The sequence below is a fragment of the Solanum pennellii genome, chromosome 7 (assembly GCF_001406875.1).
Source record: "Solanum pennellii chromosome 7, SPENNV200".
Classification (NCBI taxonomy): domain Eukaryota; kingdom Viridiplantae; phylum Streptophyta; class Magnoliopsida; order Solanales; family Solanaceae; genus Solanum; species Solanum pennellii.
In genome coordinates, this window is record NC_028643.1 from 78,701,564 (window position 1) to 78,720,507 (window position 18,944).

The 18,944-nt window shown below is 31.4% G+C and overlaps 5 protein-coding genes and 1 non-coding gene across 6 annotated transcripts; 4 read left to right on the plus strand and 2 right to left on the minus strand.

Moving 5' to 3' along the window:
* Nucleotides 1-186: 186 nt before the first annotated feature.
* Nucleotides 187-3,103, plus strand: LOC107025910 (fructose-bisphosphate aldolase, cytoplasmic isozyme 1). Its single transcript, XM_015226694.2, has 4 exons — nucleotides 187-339; nucleotides 960-1,340; nucleotides 1,608-1,909; nucleotides 2,533-3,103. The coding sequence occupies exons 1-4, from the start codon at nucleotides 312-314 to the stop codon at nucleotides 2,893-2,895; spliced, it is 1,074 nt and encodes a 357-aa protein (XP_015082180.1). The 5' UTR covers nucleotides 187-311; the 3' UTR covers nucleotides 2,896-3,103.
* A 1,367-nt stretch (nucleotides 3,104-4,470) lies between these two features.
* LOC114078182 lies at nucleotides 4,471-4,573 on the minus strand. Its single transcript, XR_003579723.1, has one exon. It is a non-coding gene; the product is annotated as a U6 spliceosomal RNA (small nuclear RNA).
* A 677-nt stretch (nucleotides 4,574-5,250) lies between these two features.
* On the minus strand, nucleotides 5,251-6,271 carry LOC107025449 (NDR1/HIN1-like protein 6). Its single transcript, XM_015226236.2, has one exon. It carries the CDS (start codon nucleotides 6,162-6,164, stop codon nucleotides 5,361-5,363), a length of 804 nt encoding a protein of 267 aa, XP_015081722.1. The 5' UTR covers nucleotides 6,165-6,271; the 3' UTR covers nucleotides 5,251-5,360.
* A 2,175-nt stretch (nucleotides 6,272-8,446) lies between these two features.
* Nucleotides 8,447-11,305, plus strand: LOC107024533. The gene is made up of 3 exons (XM_015225521.2): nucleotides 8,447-8,673; nucleotides 8,798-8,996; nucleotides 10,105-11,305. Exons 1-3 carry the CDS (start codon nucleotides 8,478-8,480, stop codon nucleotides 11,057-11,059), a joined length of 1,350 nt encoding a protein of 449 aa, XP_015081007.1. The 5' UTR covers nucleotides 8,447-8,477; the 3' UTR covers nucleotides 11,060-11,305.
* Nucleotides 11,306-13,377: 2,072 nt separating this feature from the next.
* On the plus strand, nucleotides 13,378-14,140 carry LOC107024534 (heavy metal-associated isoprenylated plant protein 16). Its single transcript, XM_015225523.2, has 3 exons — nucleotides 13,378-13,383; nucleotides 13,501-13,579; nucleotides 13,799-14,140. The coding sequence occupies exons 1-3, from the start codon at nucleotides 13,378-13,380 to the stop codon at nucleotides 14,053-14,055; spliced, it is 342 nt and encodes a 113-aa protein (XP_015081009.1). The 3' UTR covers nucleotides 14,056-14,140.
* A 1,969-nt stretch (nucleotides 14,141-16,109) lies between these two features.
* On the plus strand, nucleotides 16,110-17,654 carry LOC114078049 (heavy metal-associated isoprenylated plant protein 47-like). The gene is made up of 3 exons (XM_027918555.1): nucleotides 16,110-16,115; nucleotides 16,220-16,298; nucleotides 17,250-17,654. The coding sequence occupies exons 1-3, from the start codon at nucleotides 16,110-16,112 to the stop codon at nucleotides 17,525-17,527; spliced, it is 363 nt and encodes a 120-aa protein (XP_027774356.1). The 3' UTR covers nucleotides 17,528-17,654.
* The last annotated feature ends 1,290 nt before the right edge of the window (nucleotides 17,655-18,944 follow it).

The following is an 18,944-nucleotide window of genomic DNA, read 5'->3' on the forward strand; positions in this document are numbered from 1 at the left end:
TTGGGCTCTATATCATAAATGTGAGGAAGAAACAAAATATTATAGATGAGGCATCAACTCCTCACAATATTTTTTGCCTCACACAAATAGAAAGGGGACGTTTGGCAGTGAAATATGTAGTTCACTCATTTCTAGTTAGAGAGGACGATAATCTTTGTTGGGCTAATCTATAGACACGTGTCAATAATTGGATTATCATAATTGGAATATCCATTCCAAGTCATTTACTATATAGATTGGGTTTCTAGCTTTTTGGGTTCTCGTCCTTTTTCAGTTGGCTGCTTCCTTATCTTTATCCTTTTAGCACAACCATGTCTGCCTTTGTGGGAAAATATGCTGGTAAACTTTCTCTTCAAAATTTAAACTTTATGTAATATTTACTGAGTATTATATTAAGTAAATTTTTTACTTATATATACATATATAGGTCAGTAAAAATTTTTTAATTAAATTTACATGAATTCATATATATTTGTGGTTTTCGTAAATCCTATATAAAAAAAGAGTTGGCCTTGGCATGTAAATACGTACATATTTTGCTAGCCAGCATGCAAGGCAGTAACGGTCCTTTAAGGTACGTGAGAATGTATATTTTACTTAGTACGTGGTGTACATATATTGTCATGCATATATATATAAAGCCAACCTATTATGTAAACTATATATCTTGATTTCAATTTTTACACTATCAATGTATTAATATATGTTGTAGCATATATACTAGATGTAATAGCCTTATTTTTTTTAGGGTAAGTAACAAATTAATGTAGCATATATACTAGATGTAATAGCCTTATTTTTTTAGGGTAAGTAACAAATTAAATTGCGTTTACTTGTAATTATCTTTTAAGTAGATAGATAATATATACATATATGTATATATATAAGTGGGGTCGATGGTAAGATGTACACGTACCTTAAAAGTATAATTTCAACTCTTTATCATGCTATAAATGCAGAGGAACTTATCAAGAATGCCAAGTACATAGCAACACCAGGGAAAGGTATTTTGGCAGCAGATGAAAGTACTGGCACTATTGGAAAACGTTTATCAAGCATTAATGTTGAAAACATTGAACCAAATCGTCAAGCACTTCGTGAACTCCTTTTCACTTCACCAAATGCTCTTCCTTACCTCTCTGGTGTTATTCTCTTTGAAGAAACACTTTACCAGAACACTTCTGATGGAAAGCCGTTTGTTGAACTCCTTCAAGAGAACAATGTTGTTCCTGGGATCAAGGTTGACAAGGGTACCGTGGATTTGGCTGGTACCAATGGTGAGACCACAACTCAAGGTTTCGACTCGTTGGGTGCACGTTGTGCACAGTACTACAAAGCAGGTATATATGTGTGTTTCAACTGTGTGATCGTCTCATTTTGATTTGATTTATGTGATTAATTACTTTGTTATGCTATATTTCAACACGCACTCTCACGTGCATCGTGTGAAATGCATCTTTACAGAAATAGATACCAGAATTTACTGTTTAATCGATATGTTATGTATCCAGAGGCTATTTAGATTAATTATTCTTCTGATTTTTAAAATCATAAGCTGTTAGAGGGAGAACAAGTTTAATTATTTAACTACATTGTGTTTTGAGAAGGTGCTCGTTTTGCCAAGTGGAGAGCTGTGTTGAAAATTGGGGCTACTGAGCCTTCAGAATTGTCCATTCAGCAAAATGCTCAGGGGCTAGCTCGTTACGCGATAATTTGCCAAGAAAACGGACTTGTGCCAATTGTGGAGCCAGAAATTCTGACAGATGGAAATCATGATATCAAGAAATGTGCAGCAGCCACTGAAACTGTTCTTGCTGCTGTTTATAAGGCACTCAATGACCAGCATGTTCTTCTTGAAGGAACACTTTTGAAGCCTAACATGGTCACCCCTGGCTCTGATAGCCCCAAGGTTAGTAATTTATTAAGAATTAAAGTTATATACATGGAGATCGTACAAGATTTTTAAACAGCTAGTGTATTGTAGCCTATGTTACGTTGCATGGATTCTTCAAAATGTTGTTGCACCACGCACTACTTCTAGAGGATCTGATGCCACTGACAACATTTTTGAAGAGTATGAGCAACATAGGTTGTTATAGTTAAATTGGATGAAAATATAACTCGTCTAATCCGTTCTAGTTGGAATGTGTATATTCATGTGTAGGTTATATAGTTCAAATTATCATATCTTAAAGTTAGGACCAATTTGAGGGGCCTATTTATGTAGCTAATTGTATTATCCATTAGGAAACTTGTCAAAAAGTGAGAAAAAGGATACTATAATTTTATTTGAGTTCTGTTTGTTGTCAACTAGGCATGATAAATAAAAGAAAATGATTTCGCAAGTTTGATTTGATAAAAAGAAGGAACAGTCCAGTGCACAAAGTATCCCACGTTCACACATGGTCCTACAAAGGGCCGCACCTCAAGGGAGTGTAATGTCAGCAACATAGACATGATCCATTATTGATATTGACGCGATGATTTAGTCCAATTTGCACATTTGACACCCGTTCTCATTCGTTATCTTAGGTTGCAGCAGAAGTAATAGCAGAGTACACGGTCACAGCCCTGCGCCGGACCGTGCCACCAGCAGTGCCAGGGATAGTGTTCTTATCAGGAGGACAGAGTGAGGAAGAGGCAACAGTGAACTTAAATGCAATGAACAAATTGGAAGTGCTTAAGCCATGGACACTGTCATTTTCATTTGGAAGAGCTCTTCAGCAAAGTACCCTCAAGACTTGGGGTGGAAAAAAAGAAAATGTTGGCAAAGCTCAAGAGGCATTTTTGACAAGGTGCAAGGCTAATTCAGATGCAACACTTGGAAAGTATACAGGTGGAAGTGGAAGTGGTGCTGCTTCTGAGAGTCTGTTTGTTAAAGGTTACAAATATTAGAGGGGGAAAAAGTTGGAGTTGATGATAACAGGTTATATACTATTGTCTTTTGTGTTGATTTTAATAACATGTTTTATGTTAAAAATTTAGTCTTTTTAATTTCAAAAATCTTTCCATTAAGTAACTCTTGTAAATTATTGTTCAAAGTTTATATTCACTTAACCAAGAAAATAAAGAAAAAAAATCTATATATATAAAATACAATAAACTTTGATGTGTTACAGATTTTAGAATTCTTATTATAGTTTGAATCCAGGAATATTATTGAAAATTATTCTTACAGAAACCGTAACCTTTTATTATTTAAAGGGTTTATCAGCTGAACCATGCTGAACCATATTCATAGCATTCTGTTTATCTTTTTAGATAATTTGTGAAGGTTGATAAGTTTCTTGAATGAATCGGTGAACCTGACGAGTTGATATTCTAATTCAAGTCTTTTCAGATACTTGGAGAGTTAATTATTTTTCGATTGACTGATTAATAAATGAATCATTCTGGTTACAGAACTCGTGATGAAATTTGGTGGTTATGTCGCCTGCCACCCAATACGCGTCTTTCTACACTGCCTCTTCTTTTGTCCCCACGATTTTCACTGTGTTTTCAATTGTCGCAAAAATCAGAAATAGTAAATAGAACTCAAGACAATTTGAAAGAAATATCTCTTCGTTACGAAATAACTCAGATAAAATTGTTTTTTAAAGTTTATATTCACTTATAAAAAAAAAGTTATACATATAATTATATATATCTCATTTTCAGTTTCATGTTTTCATATGTTACATTTTTTGTAAGAAGACTTTTGTATTTGATTGCAAAATGCTTTACAACTTTTATAAATTGAGTGATGTCTGGCAAAAGAATGACACCTCTATTTATACTACCATCTAAGGATTAAAGTATAATTTAAAATGACTTTACATATTTACACATTGATTCCCTTCTACAGAAAACTTAACACTATCTAGGATGTTCTAAAGCGTTTTTAAAATATCTAATATATTAATACATTGATTCCTTTCTAAAATTTTTTACATCATATAGGATGTTCTAAAGCGTTTTTGAAATATCTAAGACATTCTAGAGTTTTCTATAAGTGTCTCCTCAACTCTAGAATCCTACACTCCTATCTGCAGGGGTGGACCCATCAGGGCAAATATTGTCCTCGCTGCCCTCGATCCTCATTAGGCACATATTGGATGCAAAAATTTGACTGATCTTATCAAGAATTAGTCTATTTACCTCTTTAACATAGTGATAAGATTTCTACCTTCTTTAAACCCCATTTGGGATTGTTTGTGAAATTTCCATACTATGTCGATTCATATCAAACCCCATTTGGGATTGTTTGTGGAATTTCCATACTATGTCGATAGTATGAATTGTATATTTGCTCCGCGTTGTCCATAATACTCGTGGAAGTTCCATAGAAAATTTTGATCACATACATTTTCTTGGTTTCCATTTCTACTAGTGTGGCTGCTTTCTTGATAGTGCAGAGGTTCTGTTATGCAGACTGCATCACTTTGTCTATATATTTGCACTAATCTTCCCCATGTAAGTCATGTTTGATGCAAGGTCCATGACCTTTTCTCGATTTGTGCGTGTCATCCTTGCACATGAGCCACACTAATCTTCTTTGTATCGTTCCAATTTTATCAGATGTCTCCGAAGGGACAGGCAAGGTCCTAGAAAGGTATAAAAGAAAAAGTGATTTGTGTATCTACTTTGGTGCTTCTTATATGTTCTACTTTGCTATCTCAGCTACTTTTGAACCACCAGAGATGATTTAATATATTCCATTTGTTAGCTGGCTACCATTTTGTAGAAACATATGTAGCAATCTTAAAGCAATATACTGAAGAGGTATAAATAAAAGTGCCTCATACTATGTTGCTCGGACTCTTTTAAAACGTTGAGGATACATGTCATATCCTCCAAAGGTAGTGCATTTTTTGAGTATCTGACATGTCATGGCTAGAGAAATAAAAAACTAGAATCCCAATTACCAACTCTACAACCTCCTTCAGATTACAATTGCTGAATTCTTCCCATCTATTTAAGTCTTGTAAGGAGGTAGCACGTACTCGGTGGAATAGTCAAGTGTGTACGACCTGTCTCAAACACCACTATATTACCAACTTCACAAACCCCTTCTTGTGGGGGGGGGGGAGCAGGAGGGTGGGTGGGAAGTTCCCTGTGGCAAAACTTAAAGAAAAAGAGATAATTGTTTAATTGATTAAAGCCTTTTGCCTTTCAATTATTGAACTATACTGTAGGAAACTCCTAACTAAGTTTTCTCTAATCTTGAACGTAGAAAAAAGAAGAGAATTTATATAGCCGATCTCAACTTGCTTGGCATTGAGAAACACAGTTTTTGTACTTAACATAATAGAAGGAATATGGAAAATCAAATCAAATTGCTGTACTAAAGTATGCAATATACAAAAGTAATCATTTTTTTTTCACCTCTTTGTTCTACAACTATGTGTAATAAGAGCACCAATAGGTGGACTTGTCATCTCTAATTGACATCTCCCATGTAACCAATAAGAGTAATGAATTAGGCCAATATTCACTCTGACCTTAAAAGTTCCTCTGATGTTATAAACAACTCTGTTGCTAAGTACCTGTTTTTGTAGTTTGAAGGCTGAAATTGGTGGCAAATAAACCAAGCTAGATATCATGTGAACTTGTACTAATCGCGTTTCGCGTTGCCTCTGACTGAATGGTTGAACAACTTGTGTTGCTATTAAGCTATCTGAGAAAAAAAGTTCAATGACCAAATGCTCAAATCTCACATCAAGTTTCTTGTTTGGATTGGTGAAATTTGCTATAAATGTGAAGTCACCATTCATATACTTAGGTGAGTCTAAGTATATAACACTTAGACTAGCATTTGATGTATCAAAAACTGGATTTCTTGGTTTGATAGATAGAAAAATGACTAAAGTTCCAATACCAAATAATATTAGTAGTAGACAGAACATCATGCATAGTATTGCAGCACACCATACTGCAGGATTTGTACGTCTTCGTTGTCGTGGCACAACATATTGTACTATTGGTTTACTCTTGATTTCATGTGACATTTCTGGTGTTAAAGGTTGATTGAGGGCTTGTTTTGCCATGATGATTTGGCTCATAGGCGATGGACCGCCACGTTTATGAGTTGGTGCTGGTATTGGTGTTGGTGATGGTGTTAGAGGAAACATCCTAGGTGTACTATATTCAGGAGAAAAGAAACTTAAGCTCTCTGAGGAAGTCATATTTGGCTTAATGAATTATGAAAGAAAAGATGAACAATCTATTTATTATAAGATAGTGATATACTAATAATGGGAATTTGGAATTGGATTAAGGAAAGTAAAAGGGAAAGAAGCTTTTTTGTTTGTTTTTAATATTTAATAATAGTATATGATAAAGGTGTAATGTGAGTAGCAACTAAAGTTTGGACATAGATGTTTTGATTTGAATTGTTTGTGTTGCTTTTTTTTTTCAATAGTTGAATCACTGTATTTATTCAGAAAAACACTAAAGCTAGTGCCCCATCCAGGCCACCACAGGGCTCTATAACTTTTGTTTTTAACAATAATTTTTTATTCTCGATTGTTATTTTTTGACTCATGCTATATTTTATAAACACATGTACTGAATAATTCTGCCTATCGAGATCTAGGTGCACAAGATTATCTAATGTTTGTTTCTTGCATTTGCTAGAACCTTTAAAGTTCCTTGATTTATGCTAATGTGCCCATTTTAGGTCATTGTTAAGATTTTATCCCTATTTATAAAGTTGTGGGAATATAAGATTCAAATTTAATATTTTTCTTATATATTGTTTAAAAATGGAAATAACTATTTAACATCTGTAATAATTTACAAGATCTCATAACGTGAATTAACTATTTTTTATAATAATATTATTTTATTCAAAGAAGATCTTTTTAGACGATAAAAATTAAAAAATTTAATACAAAATAGATAAAAAAATCATCTGTTAAATCTATTTTAAGTTGTATTTATTTTATCGACCATTAAATCACACCGCGCCTAACATGGTTGGACCCACCTTTGGGGGGTCTTAGTTGCACTTTACTCCTTTTATTTTTCCTTTGAAATTCTACTTATTTATATAAAACATTGACCTGTCAAATGGAGAACAGTTGGATTGTATTGGTAGACAAAAAATCAATGGTTTTTATTGCAACTCTGCAGCATAATAAGTTGCCTTTTTGATTTGATAATACTTGCACACTAAGAAAGTAGAAGGAAAGTCAGAAAACTATGTGGTTAAGAAAAAATCATTATTTTTTATAATGATTAAACAGAGAATAAATTATTGTTAAGTGGCTGCTTTTATTGTTTCTAAAAAGCATAACAATAGGTTATATGGGTTCGAGTCGAAGCCCAGAAGATAATTTTGTGTGGTCTATTTTCGTGAAAGCAACCGCTAATACTTTTTTTATGTTAGATTGTCTACATCATATCCTTAAGATGCGACCCTTCCCCAACCTTGCGTAAATATGAAATATTTTATGCACCGCAAGATTCACATACTAATATTTTGTATGTTACAAGGGCTATATTTGTACAACTTCAAAAATTTGGACAACTTAAATAACAACCACAAAGGGACATTTTAGCAACAAAATCCCACATTACTACTGGGCCAGCCAAACTTGGGCCAACATGCAAAGCCCAAAACATCAACTTCCCTTAATCCAATATGATGTTGTATATACTTGACTTATACAATTGCATTATACATAAAATAGAGAACAAAATATTTAAAAGAGAATTTAGAAAGAGTTAAAACATTGGAAGTGATTAGTGAACGTTGTGATATTTCAAGGTGTCAAAATTTATGGGATATGAGATTCTAATTTACCAAAGTCAGAGAATTTCTAATCTAAAATCTATATGTTATAAATATATTTAGAATGTTTGTGAAGTGATCTCATTTGAACTTTTAAAAATAAATGAAGAAAGGGGAAAAAAATTTTAAAATAGGGGTGACATTGAAATTATAAAAAGAAAATCCATATAACTCTTCAATATTTTATATGACTAAAAGAAATCAAAGTTAATACCACAGCTCCTTTTAGTTTGAAGGCTTTAGCCTAAAATATTTTCATATGCATTTTAAATTTAAGACCTCTAACACGAAAATCGAAATAACTCAACCATAACCTTATACAATTTGAATAAGAAAAATAACACTATAAATTTTTTTATTTTTCAAATTTCATACCTGTAAAAATAAAATTTATAGTGATCCAGAAAAATCAATTTAATATCTTAATTCCATAAATCACATCAAATAATTGAAAATTTACTATTTATTTTCCTTACAAGAGAAGCTAAAAACACAGTATTGGTTCGTACACAAAATAACCTGTGATTCCCATTTTGCCCCTAGAAGCTACAGGAAGCAACACTGATATAACCCGTTAAATCCTGATGTCAAACTCGTAATTCCATTCAACTTTAGCCCTTCTTTCACAAATTCAAATTTTCTTTTTATTTTTTGGCCTACATAAACAGAGTAGAATAAAGTAGAAAAAGAAACTGCACTAGCTATGGCGGAAGTAGAAGAAAACCCAAAAGTGATCAATGAAGAAGATGAATATAAAGAAGAAGAGAAAATTATTCAACATTACTCTTCATTTCATCGGATACTCTTAGTGGGTGATGGAGATTTCTCTTTTTCTCTCTGTTTAGCTCAGTTTTTTGGTTCTGCATCGAACATTGTTGCTTCGTCTTTACAATTATATGGTAACTTTTTTTTGCTCTATTTCTTATCTGGGTTGTGTTTATTTTGCTTAATCTATGATGGGGTTTTCGCAAAATATGAAATTTTGGAGTTAACTTTTTTGCCCTTTTTTGTTGTTGTGTGCAGATGAAGTGATCAAAATGTACAAGAATGGGCAATCGAACTTGGAAAAGTTGAAATCTTTGGGAGGAACTGTGTTGCATGGTGTAAATGCAACTAAAATTCAGCTTCATACTGATCTCAGTAACCAGAAATTTGATAGGATTATCTATAATTTTCCTCATGCAGGGTTTTATGGCAGTGAAGATCGTGATCATGTAATACAGTAAGGTTTCCTCTTTTTTGTTGTGTTGTTTATTTCTGCTTGTATTGTGTATGTAGTGCCATCACGCAAATGGGGTTTATGTGTATAGTTTTTGTGTGAGGGTCTATCGGAAACAACTGTGTAACTTCTCAAGGTGGGGTAAGGCTTGTGTATACACTACTCTGTTCAGACCCCAGTTGTGGGATTGCATTGGGTTTGTTGTTGCTGTAGGGTTCATGTATATACATAAAAAGAAATTAATAAACCTTGTATATATGGTGTGATATAACAAAAAGGATGTTTAACATGGCGAATGAGGTTCGTATGTACCTCTTACATGCCTCTTGTTTTGCATCCTTGATGCATGTAACATTTTTCCGTGGGATTGTTGAAAAGAAATATACATTTTCAAGTTATTTTTGTGTTAGGGGAAGGTAGCATGTATAAGAGTAGAAGGTGGAGTTTGTAGCCTAGTGATCAATAAAGTGGATGAAAAATGTGGGAGACCATGATCCAAACTCTTGAAGAGAAAAAAGGCTTAGGTATTTTCTTCTTATTTCCCAAGTATTGGTGGTTAGAATCACCTAACCACACGGTAAAATAGTCGAGTTGCATTGACATCACCCTTAAAGAAAATTAGTAGAAGGTGGAGGGATAGGGTTGCATTTAGGTTTTAAATTAGTGCCTCTACTCTGCACCCATACCAAATATACATTTTTGACAGTTTTGTAACAAACAATGAGTGTGGTGTACCATTGTGGATGAGGACAGGAATAGATGGAGTAGGATGTTTAGGATATCAATAGTGAAGATTCACGGCAATGAGTTAGAGCTTGTAGAGGACTTGTACCCTTAAAAGACAAAGTTGTTTTCTTCATCCAAGCAAGCGAATATTGTAAAGTGCTTTCATCAACAAAGAAGCCAAACACTCTTGTTAGTTGGGACCATCTCTTTATGACCATTCTTTTTTGGCTCATTCAGGCCAATTTTGATCACACTGGGAAGGGAATAAATTCCGGATGCTGTGGAAGTATTGGCTTTTATCATCTAGGCTAGTTTCATAATTGCCTTTTTTGCACTGGATTTTGCATTTTCTCAATGTATTGTGTGCCTTTTTGTCTTTGAGCAGAAGGCACAAGAATCTTGTGGGAAGGTTTTTTGGGAGTGCCAAGAAAATGTTGCAAGTTGATGGTCAAATTCATGTAACACATAAAATTGCTCCTCCATATGACCTTTGGGATCTTGTTGGACTTGGATGGAGAAACTCCTTGATTTGTATCGAATGTGCTGATTTCAAGATTGAAAATTACCCTGGTTACAACAATAAAAGAGGAGCTGGTTCAAAATGTGATGAGCCTTTTCATTTGGGTGAGTGCAATACCTTCAAGTTTATATTCAACCCATCTCGTAAGAATGTGCCAAGAACAAAACACAAGAAACGCTTTTTACATGCGCCATCTCAGAATCTTCAAAATGCCCCCAACTCCATAAGTCCTCCGTTTTACTCCTTCCAGCAGCCACTAAGTTGGACTGACAGTAGAAATTCTCCAACTTGTGTCATCAATGGCATGCACCGTTCTCCAAGTTATGCATATCAGAACTTTCAAAAAGTTCCCAACTCCACAAGTCCTCCGATTTACTCCTTCCAACAGCAACAAAGTTGGATTGACAGTAGAAATTCTCCAACTTGTGTCATCAATGGCATGAACAGTTTTCCAAATTATGCATATCAGAACTTTCAAAAAGTTCCCAACTCCATAAGTCCTCCGATTTACTCCTTCCGTCCATCTTATGTGAATGACGTGAATGATTTTCCAAGTCATGTTGGTTTACCTGCAAGGCATGACTCCAGAAGTGAACTTTTCAGGATCTTTAAGACGTATTTCACTTATATTCAAGAAACATCTGGAAGAGTGGACACTAATGTTGAAGATTCAGTTCGTCGAGCTCTACATCATGGTGCTGTGATGTTCAGGGATGAGACCGGGAGGCCCCCTGGAGATTACTTGGAAGCTTTGGAAGAGCTTCATTGTTGGTGCCGGTCAAGAATTCTGAATTTACAACAGAGATTCATCGAAGGCTGATTGAGCAACATGGTATTGGAAATTACCTATAAATTATGTGAATAACTAGATATGCTTATGCATGAGCAACATGGTATTGGAAATTACCTATAAATTATGTGAATAACTAGATATGCTTATGCAAGTATTTGTTGTTAATTAACTACTCCTTACATGGGAGTGCCAAAACAAATGTCTCTCTTAAGTATGCTGAAAGACCTTAATCATAAATAAATAATTTGAAGAGCTTGTTTGATAAAGGTTGAATTATGTCCAACAAAGTTTGAAATGCTCTTGAAATTTGATATTTTACTATATATGCTTGATACTTAGTTACTACTTTTAGTATTGTGTTCTAATACATTCTAATTATGTTCAGTACTACCTGTGTTGTCGAGGGTTTATCGGAAACAACTTCTCTACCTTCTCAAAGGTAAGGTAAGATATGCGTATATTCTAATTGTTGTTGTTGTGTATTGCTAAGAAAGCTCAAGTGGCCAAGGGTCTATGTGCTTTAACCAAGATCTGAGTTATACTTAAACAAACACAATATGTTTGATATGTTGCTTATGTGTTGATTGATTCTTCTTTGTTTAAGGTAGTGTCCCTGAGGGGTTTGGTTGAATGATAAAAACGCAACTAAGTGATGTGTGAGTTAGATGTATGGTACGAGTTTAATAGATAGGTGAGTTCATTATTCATCGAGTTAAAAATTTTGCCAACTGACCTTCTGATAGGTGCTGTGGGGGTAAGGGAAACAACAATTAACGTGAATTGTCATTTATGAAACTTAGTTTTCTAATCCTCACCTTCTCTCAATTTTAATCAAACTAATTTTTTCAGAAAAAATATTTTAACTTGAAAACTATTTTCAAATAAATGTTTTACCAATACCAGACACACACATAAAGCCATAATTATAATTTAAGAGTTACATTAGTTGACATAAACCTAGTATTAATTTTAAAAAAACAAGTACAGTATATAATAATAGAACAAGTGGATATTATTATATATAATATATCAAAGTTGAAAGTTTCTATAACTATTATTTTTCTCTATATGGTTTATGGAAATATCATATCTATCCTCTACAAAACGATTGACCTCCTTAATTTTAATTTATTAAAAATCATATTCCTCCTTTAATTATGATATTTGAAGATCAAAGATTAGTAAATGATCGAATATTGTTTAGTTTTTCTAATCAACATTACCGATTATTTTATTCTTTTAATAAATTAGTACTCGTTGGTTCCCTTGCTTTGATTATCGTATTATTTGTTGTTTGTATTATTTTTTTCTCTATTATTTTCATTACGATTTCTCCACTATTGTATTTTTGAAAAACAACATCTCTCCTTTATGTCGTGGCCGAGAAGAGATTCAATACGATGTACGATATCTTCATGTATCTCTCCATCTTCTTAAATAATGAACTCACAGGATACTTGAAATATTCTTTTTTTGATAGAACTTATACATCAAATTTCAATATTTTCAACTTTACGTTATAAGTTATTATTAAATTTACACTTTAAATATTCTATTTTAATCCCGCTTTGTTTACCAATAAGAACTTTATTCCAAGAAATAAATACATCTAGTATTTTGGATCTTTCACTTATTTTGGTTAGCATATATGTTATCACAAGCCAACAAAGCCTTTTTAGATAGTTCAGTTCTAAGAATCTTCCACTAATAGTCTTAATCACATAAATGATCTTCTTAGGCAGCACAAAGATTCCAAACCACATAGTTTGAATAAAAAAAAACAAATAAACTCTAACTAATAGGGGATTTAGAATTTTTTCATCAAAAGAATTCAGAATATGAAAAATTTAAATTTCGAAGGGAATTTATCATTTGTTATATAAAAATAAAATAATTTTGATCATGTATAAACAATATAACTTTTTTTAAGAAAAAAGGCTTAGATAAATTTCTCCACCCTACCTAATTCCGCCACGGACTCTAATTACTAATTTGACCTTTTCTTTTCTCAATATTTTATATCCTAATTGTCTCTAGTGGCAGCAAATTAACAACTCAATTAAGAAGACTTAGGAGTTGATTTAGCTTTTTTATTTGCATTGTAGTCTGTGGTATTTATATTTCTATGGCTTCTTATAATTGTTAGTGGTATTTATTTAAAAAATATTATCCTTTGATGCAATAAAATAAAATAGTAAGTAGTACTATACCATATAATATATGTTATTTGTATGGCAATTATAATCACCTATATATAGAGAGAGTTATATGCAGGCTACATATTTATAAAAATCGTTCATAATCACCTTTTGAGAACCACAAATTAGCTCAATTTCATAACAAATATGAAGGTAATTATCAATTTCCTAATTACAACTTCTCTCAATTTGTCTTTTATATCCCCTTAATTTCTTTTGTATCTATTTTAATATTTTTTTCTAATTAATTATTAATGTTTATATATATAGGAAAAGATTGTGATCGATATAACTCTCAGCTCTGATAATCGTTTATCAAAGGCTATGCAAATTGCTGTAAAACGTGCAGGTATTTATACCAATTTTTTCCTTTTCGAAAAAAAATATTTTTTTATCGTATCAAATCTGTCTTTTATGAGAAATTGATATAAGGCGTTGGTTCATCCGTAAATATAAATCTTAAGTATATATATGCGTGCACCTGATAAAGTTAATTTATAAATATATTTTTTTATAACAGTGAACGTATTTTTTAAAAATTCTGAATTTGCGTTTGATGTATTTGTAGGGGTACTATCGGTGAATTCAGATAAAGAAAAAGGGCATTTGGTGGTAATTGGAATCGGTGTCGATTTTTTTAAATTGATGAAATGTATAAAGAAAAAATTCAACTTTGCTCGTATTGTAAGCGTAGAAGAGGTCAAACCCGAAAAGAAACCTGACCCGAAACCACAACCAGTTTGCTATCCAAACCCATGTGTGCAACATTATCCAGTATGTCGACCCGTTTATGATTCCCCTACTCCAAATTGCGCCACCATGTAAAAAAAGAAATAATTTAAATTTATTGTATCGTATTATTAAACATGCTATTACGTAATAATTAATTTGGTGTGACAAAATTATTGTATTTCTCTTTTGTACTTTTTCCTTGCTTATGGAGTACGTATTTTTATATTTTATTGGTGACAATTGATAATTGTGGTGAATGATAGTGATAGTCAATTATAATAATGATAATTGAGGAATATACCATAGTGACTAATGACGTTGATTGTTTATAGTAATTGATTACAATTATAGTAATGATTGTAAGTGGTAGTCGGTAATAGTGAGGGTTGTTGAGGTGATTAACGATATAATGATAGTTGTAGTCGAGGGTGATGGTAATTCATCATGGTGAGAAGCAGAATGATTAAGATTTTAACTTAAGAGTGAACAGATTTAATGAATTACATCTGAATAACTGAAAGTTTGACCTCTATAATTAAGTGTAAGCAAATTAGATTTTCACCTCACATATCATATATCAACAACCACAAATCCATAAAGCGCACTACGTAATTTCACAAAATAGAATTTTAACGTAGACAATAGACCTTACATAAAAATAGATAGATTATTTCGAAAGCCTGTCAAATCGAATAAAAATTGTTAATTGTTTGTGCTCAAGTTCAAATCGCTAGATTAAAACTGATTAGTGCCGTTTGAAATCTTTTACAAATTTAAAGTGAAATTAACTTGACTTATCACTAAATCCCAAACTGAAATATAATTAATCATAGGGTATATCTCACCTAAAATATAAACTGATATTTAAATCAAAAGCTAATTTGTCGAATATCTAAATAATGTCTAATATTTTTTTGTTGGCCTGTGGCATGCATCAATAAGATTATTTTCTTTTTCTCTTTTTATTTATCATATTTATTAAAATAGGAGTAGACAAATACATATAAATATTTTCCTTTTAATTCACTCCATATCCCAACTCTTGTTTTTCTAGATCTTCGACTTAGATTGAATATTTATAAAATAAAAAAAAATATGCTTCCTATAATATTTTTAGAAGTACAAAAAGTAGGAGTATTGTGATAAATGATTTGCAATAGATATTGTTCTAAAATTGAGTTTCAATGAAAAATTTTGTCATCAACTAAACTTAGTCATATCTTTTTTATGTTGTCTATGCTCTAGATATTCAGTCCCGGTCGTGTGGGGAGGTGATCAAGTGTTGAGTCTCACATTGATCGAGGCTTTGATCATTTATCTCTCTATATGATTTGGGAAAATCACTACGTACGTTTTAACCTAACTTTTGATTTTTATGAATTAAGCTTAATATCCGTTTGAAATTTTACATTATATTAATTCTAATTGACCTCTTGCACGCATGTGTATATCTTACTATTCTAAAAAATTAATCAATTTGACTCTCGAAAAATGAAAAGTGATAACTGATTAGATACGAAGATATAACACCCAACGTCACTACTATTCAATTCAATCGATACAAAAGACGTCATTACATTACGCAAGAACAAAAATCGTGCACGTAGGAGGTGAAAAACTACACGACATTATGTATATATGTTTTAATTTAATAATTTCAGTTTGTTGGAATGTTGGGACCTACCATTATATATATATTAAAAAATAAAATAAACCTAGTATTTTATAGATATCAAGGACAATATATAATAATTAAATTAGATAATTATTCGATCAAAGTTGAAGTTACTATTTTAAATAAAATAAGATACTTCTCTCTCTATATGTATGTAAATATTATTGGCTATAAGTCATTAGGTGAGACGATGACTAAGTTTTATCCTCCAGCAAATTAATAATATGATTAGGAGTTGATTTAATTTTTTAAATTAGTACAAGTTTGAGGTAGTCATGTAATTATGGCTACTACAACTATGATAATATATTTTTAAGTAATAAATAATTATAATTAGTAGTACGAAATTAGTATATAATAAATGAACACGGTATTTGTCTTTGTCAAAGAAAAATAATAATCAAGACCTATATAAATGTCCTTTCATTATCATTTTGACTAACAGAATTAAGTTCCATTAATTCACAAGAACATGAAGGTAATTAAGTCTTTTAAATTATTCTTAGTTTGATTAGTATTTTTTTAATGTTCTTAATTTGATATAATTTTGTTCTAATTAATGATTAATTATGTCATATACAGAAAAAAATTGTGATTGATCTTCCTGTCAACAATGATAAATGTAGATCAAAAGCTATGCAAATTGCTGTTAGAAGTCCAGGTATTTAATTAACTTCGAAAAATATTATTCATCAAAATGAAAGAAAATGACTTTCGTTAGTACTTTTGAACATAATTAGGTACTTTTTTTGAAAAATGTATAAGTATCCTTTAAATTATGATCGAAATTTTAAAGATATGTTTTAACTAAACTAAGGTCTTATTATCTCTCTGAACTTTCTTTTTTTTTTGAAATTTTGTGCACCTTTTGTCTTACGCGGAACACATCCGTGACTTCACGCAATTGAGGTGTGTGGGAGATATTTGGATGTCACGTGAGTCAAAAAGGTGTACAAAATTATAAAACAAAAAAAAAAGTTGAGAGGAGTAATAGGACCTTAGTTTAGTTAAAGTGTGTCCCTAAAATTTCGATCATAGTCCGAAGGAATATTTGTACCTTTTTTTTTATAATCATCTCGATTACTTTATGATCTTATGACACTTTTAGACATTATTATCGATATTCAGAATATCATCTGATTTGTTAAAACCTTGTTATCAATCTTTAAGAAAATATATTTTATTTCTGATAAATATTTTTTTTGAAAACAAGTCATTTTCAGAAGCACATGCATATTCAGAAATGTGACTTTTATTGTGGCAAATACACTAACACACCTTTATATATAAGTACTCTAATATGTTTGAAATTGTTGTACTCTAATATGTTTGTGCACCTTTTGTCTTACGTAGTATACTCCGTAATTCAACGCAATTGAGATGCGTGGGAGATATTTGGATGTCACGTAAGTCAAAAGATGCACAAAATTATAAAAAAAAATAAGTTCAGAGGGATAATACGACCTTATTTTAATTAAAGTATATCTCTGAAATGTCAATCATAGTCTAGAGGAATACTCGTGCATTCTCTCTCTCACACCCCCCCCCCACATGAATGTTTGTTTTCCCTGTGGATCATGGCCTTACCACTCGATCGTCGATGATCATGCAGGGGTGATATCAGTGAATATAGATAAGGAAAAAGGTCATTTGGTGGTAATAGGAATTGGTGTCGATTTCTTTAGGTTGATGCATTGCATAAGAAGGAAATTCAAGTGTTCTCGAATTGTGAGTATTGAAGAAGTAAAACAAGAAGAAAAAAAGCCTGAACCCTCTAAACCTAAGAATCCTTGTACTTGTCCTTCAACATGCAATCCATGTGTGCAATACTATCCAATATGTCAACCCGTTTATGACACTTACGATAATTCAAATTGCTCTATTATGTGATATATTGGGCATAGATCGAACTAGAGAGAAAGCTACGAGTTTTATAATAAGATTTTAAGGATAATGTCCAACTACCCCTCCATCTATGCCCGAAATCTCAGAGACACACTTATACTATATTAAGGTCCTATTACCCCACTGAACTTATTTTATTAATAATTTTCTACCCCTTTTCGGCCTACGTGGTACTATCTTGTGAGCCCAACGCTGGTTGATTTTTTTTCAAGCTAGTGCTACGTAGGTCGAAAAGGGGTAGAAAATTACTTATAAAATAAGTTCAGGGGTGATAGGACCTTAGTATAGTATAAGTGTGTGTCTGAAATTTCGGACATAGATTGAGGGGGATACTTGTGCATTTTCCCATTTAGTAATTATATTTATTTTAAATTTAGTTTTTAGAATTAAAATTCTCTATCTTCAATATGTTGTTTTGGTCTGTTTATTAATTTTCTTTTGTTTAATTCTTGATTTCATGATATGTAATGCTCAATTTTCAATTGTATTTATACATAGAGATGTATAAATAATATGTTGGTAGATAATAATGATAATATCATGAATCGATATTATGTAAATATTTTTATCTATTTTATATTCTATCGCGCACAAAAGTATATGAATTTATATGTTCCAACATAATGAATAGGTATTTATAGTTTGAATTATATTAACTTTGTAAATCAATATATATATATAAATGAGGACCATAGACAAGGTGATGTGGCACCTCTCTAAGGCCTCCATTTCAATTTCTTTTTTTTCACCTTTTTTTTATTTTTTTTCATTTCTTTTCATTAAATAATTTATTTATTCTAATTATACCTAATAAGTTACAACAAAACCTCCATCTATTTACATTCCCTACTTAAATAATATGTCTCTTCAACTTTTTTTTAATTATTCTTATGGTTTACACAAATTATAAATAACAACTATCTATGTTCAATGATCATTCTCATTTTCTCATTCTTTCTTTTAATTAGTATAGTTTTTTCCTCTTTTACATTTTTTTTATTCTTCATCTTTTCATCAATCATGTACTTAATAAGTTCACCATATGATCTTCATATTGATAAAGATCATAAATATATTCTTCAAGATTCATCAAATTGATGTTTGCATTAGTTTGGTACAAGTTTATGAAAATGAAGAAGGAATCATAATTATTTCAAGATTTCATCAAGAAGATGGTCATATTAGTAAAAAATGTTTGAATGATTTCCAAATATTTTGAAGATTAATTCATTCATGTATTGTTTTGATTATAATTTTTTTATTAGATATATAATTTCATGTTATTCAACAAAAATTAAATTATGAAACTCTACTAATCAACACATTAGAAAGCTCAATTAACATTATTTTCTTCATTTTACTTTGCTCTTTTATTATTATTATTATTATTATTATTATTATT

Coding starts and splice junctions, on each gene's coding strand:
- LOC107025910 (XM_015226694.2), top strand. CDS start 312: ATGTCTGCCTTTGTGGGAAAATATGCTG. Junction 1,341..1,607: donor TGCACAGTACTACAAAGCAG/GTATATATGTGT, acceptor TGTTTTGAGAAG/GTGCTCGTTTTGCCAAGTGG. Junction 1,910..2,532: donor CTGGCTCTGATAGCCCCAAG/GTTAGTAATTTA, acceptor TCGTTATCTTAG/GTTGCAGCAGAAGTAATAGC.
- LOC107024534 (XM_015225523.2), top strand. Junction 13,580..13,798: donor AATTGCTGTAAAACGTGCAG/GTATTTATACCA, acceptor ATGTATTTGTAG/GGGTACTATCGGTGAATTCA.
- LOC107024533 (XM_015225521.2), top strand. CDS start 8,478: ATGGCGGAAGTAGAAGAAAACCCAAAAGTGATCAATGAAGAAGATGAA. Junction 8,674..8,797: donor TTCGTCTTTACAATTATATG/GTAACTTTTTTT, acceptor TGTTGTGTGCAG/ATGAAGTGATCAAAATGTAC. Junction 8,997..10,104: donor GATCGTGATCATGTAATACA/GTAAGGTTTCCT, acceptor GTCTTTGAGCAG/AAGGCACAAGAATCTTGTGG.
- LOC114078049 (XM_027918555.1), top strand. Junction 16,299..17,249: donor AATTGCTGTTAGAAGTCCAG/GTATTTAATTAA, acceptor ATGATCATGCAG/GGGTGATATCAGTGAATATA.
- LOC107025449 (XM_015226236.2), bottom strand. CDS start 6,164: ATGACTTCCTCAGAGAGCTTAAGTTTCTTTTCTCCTGAATATAGTACA.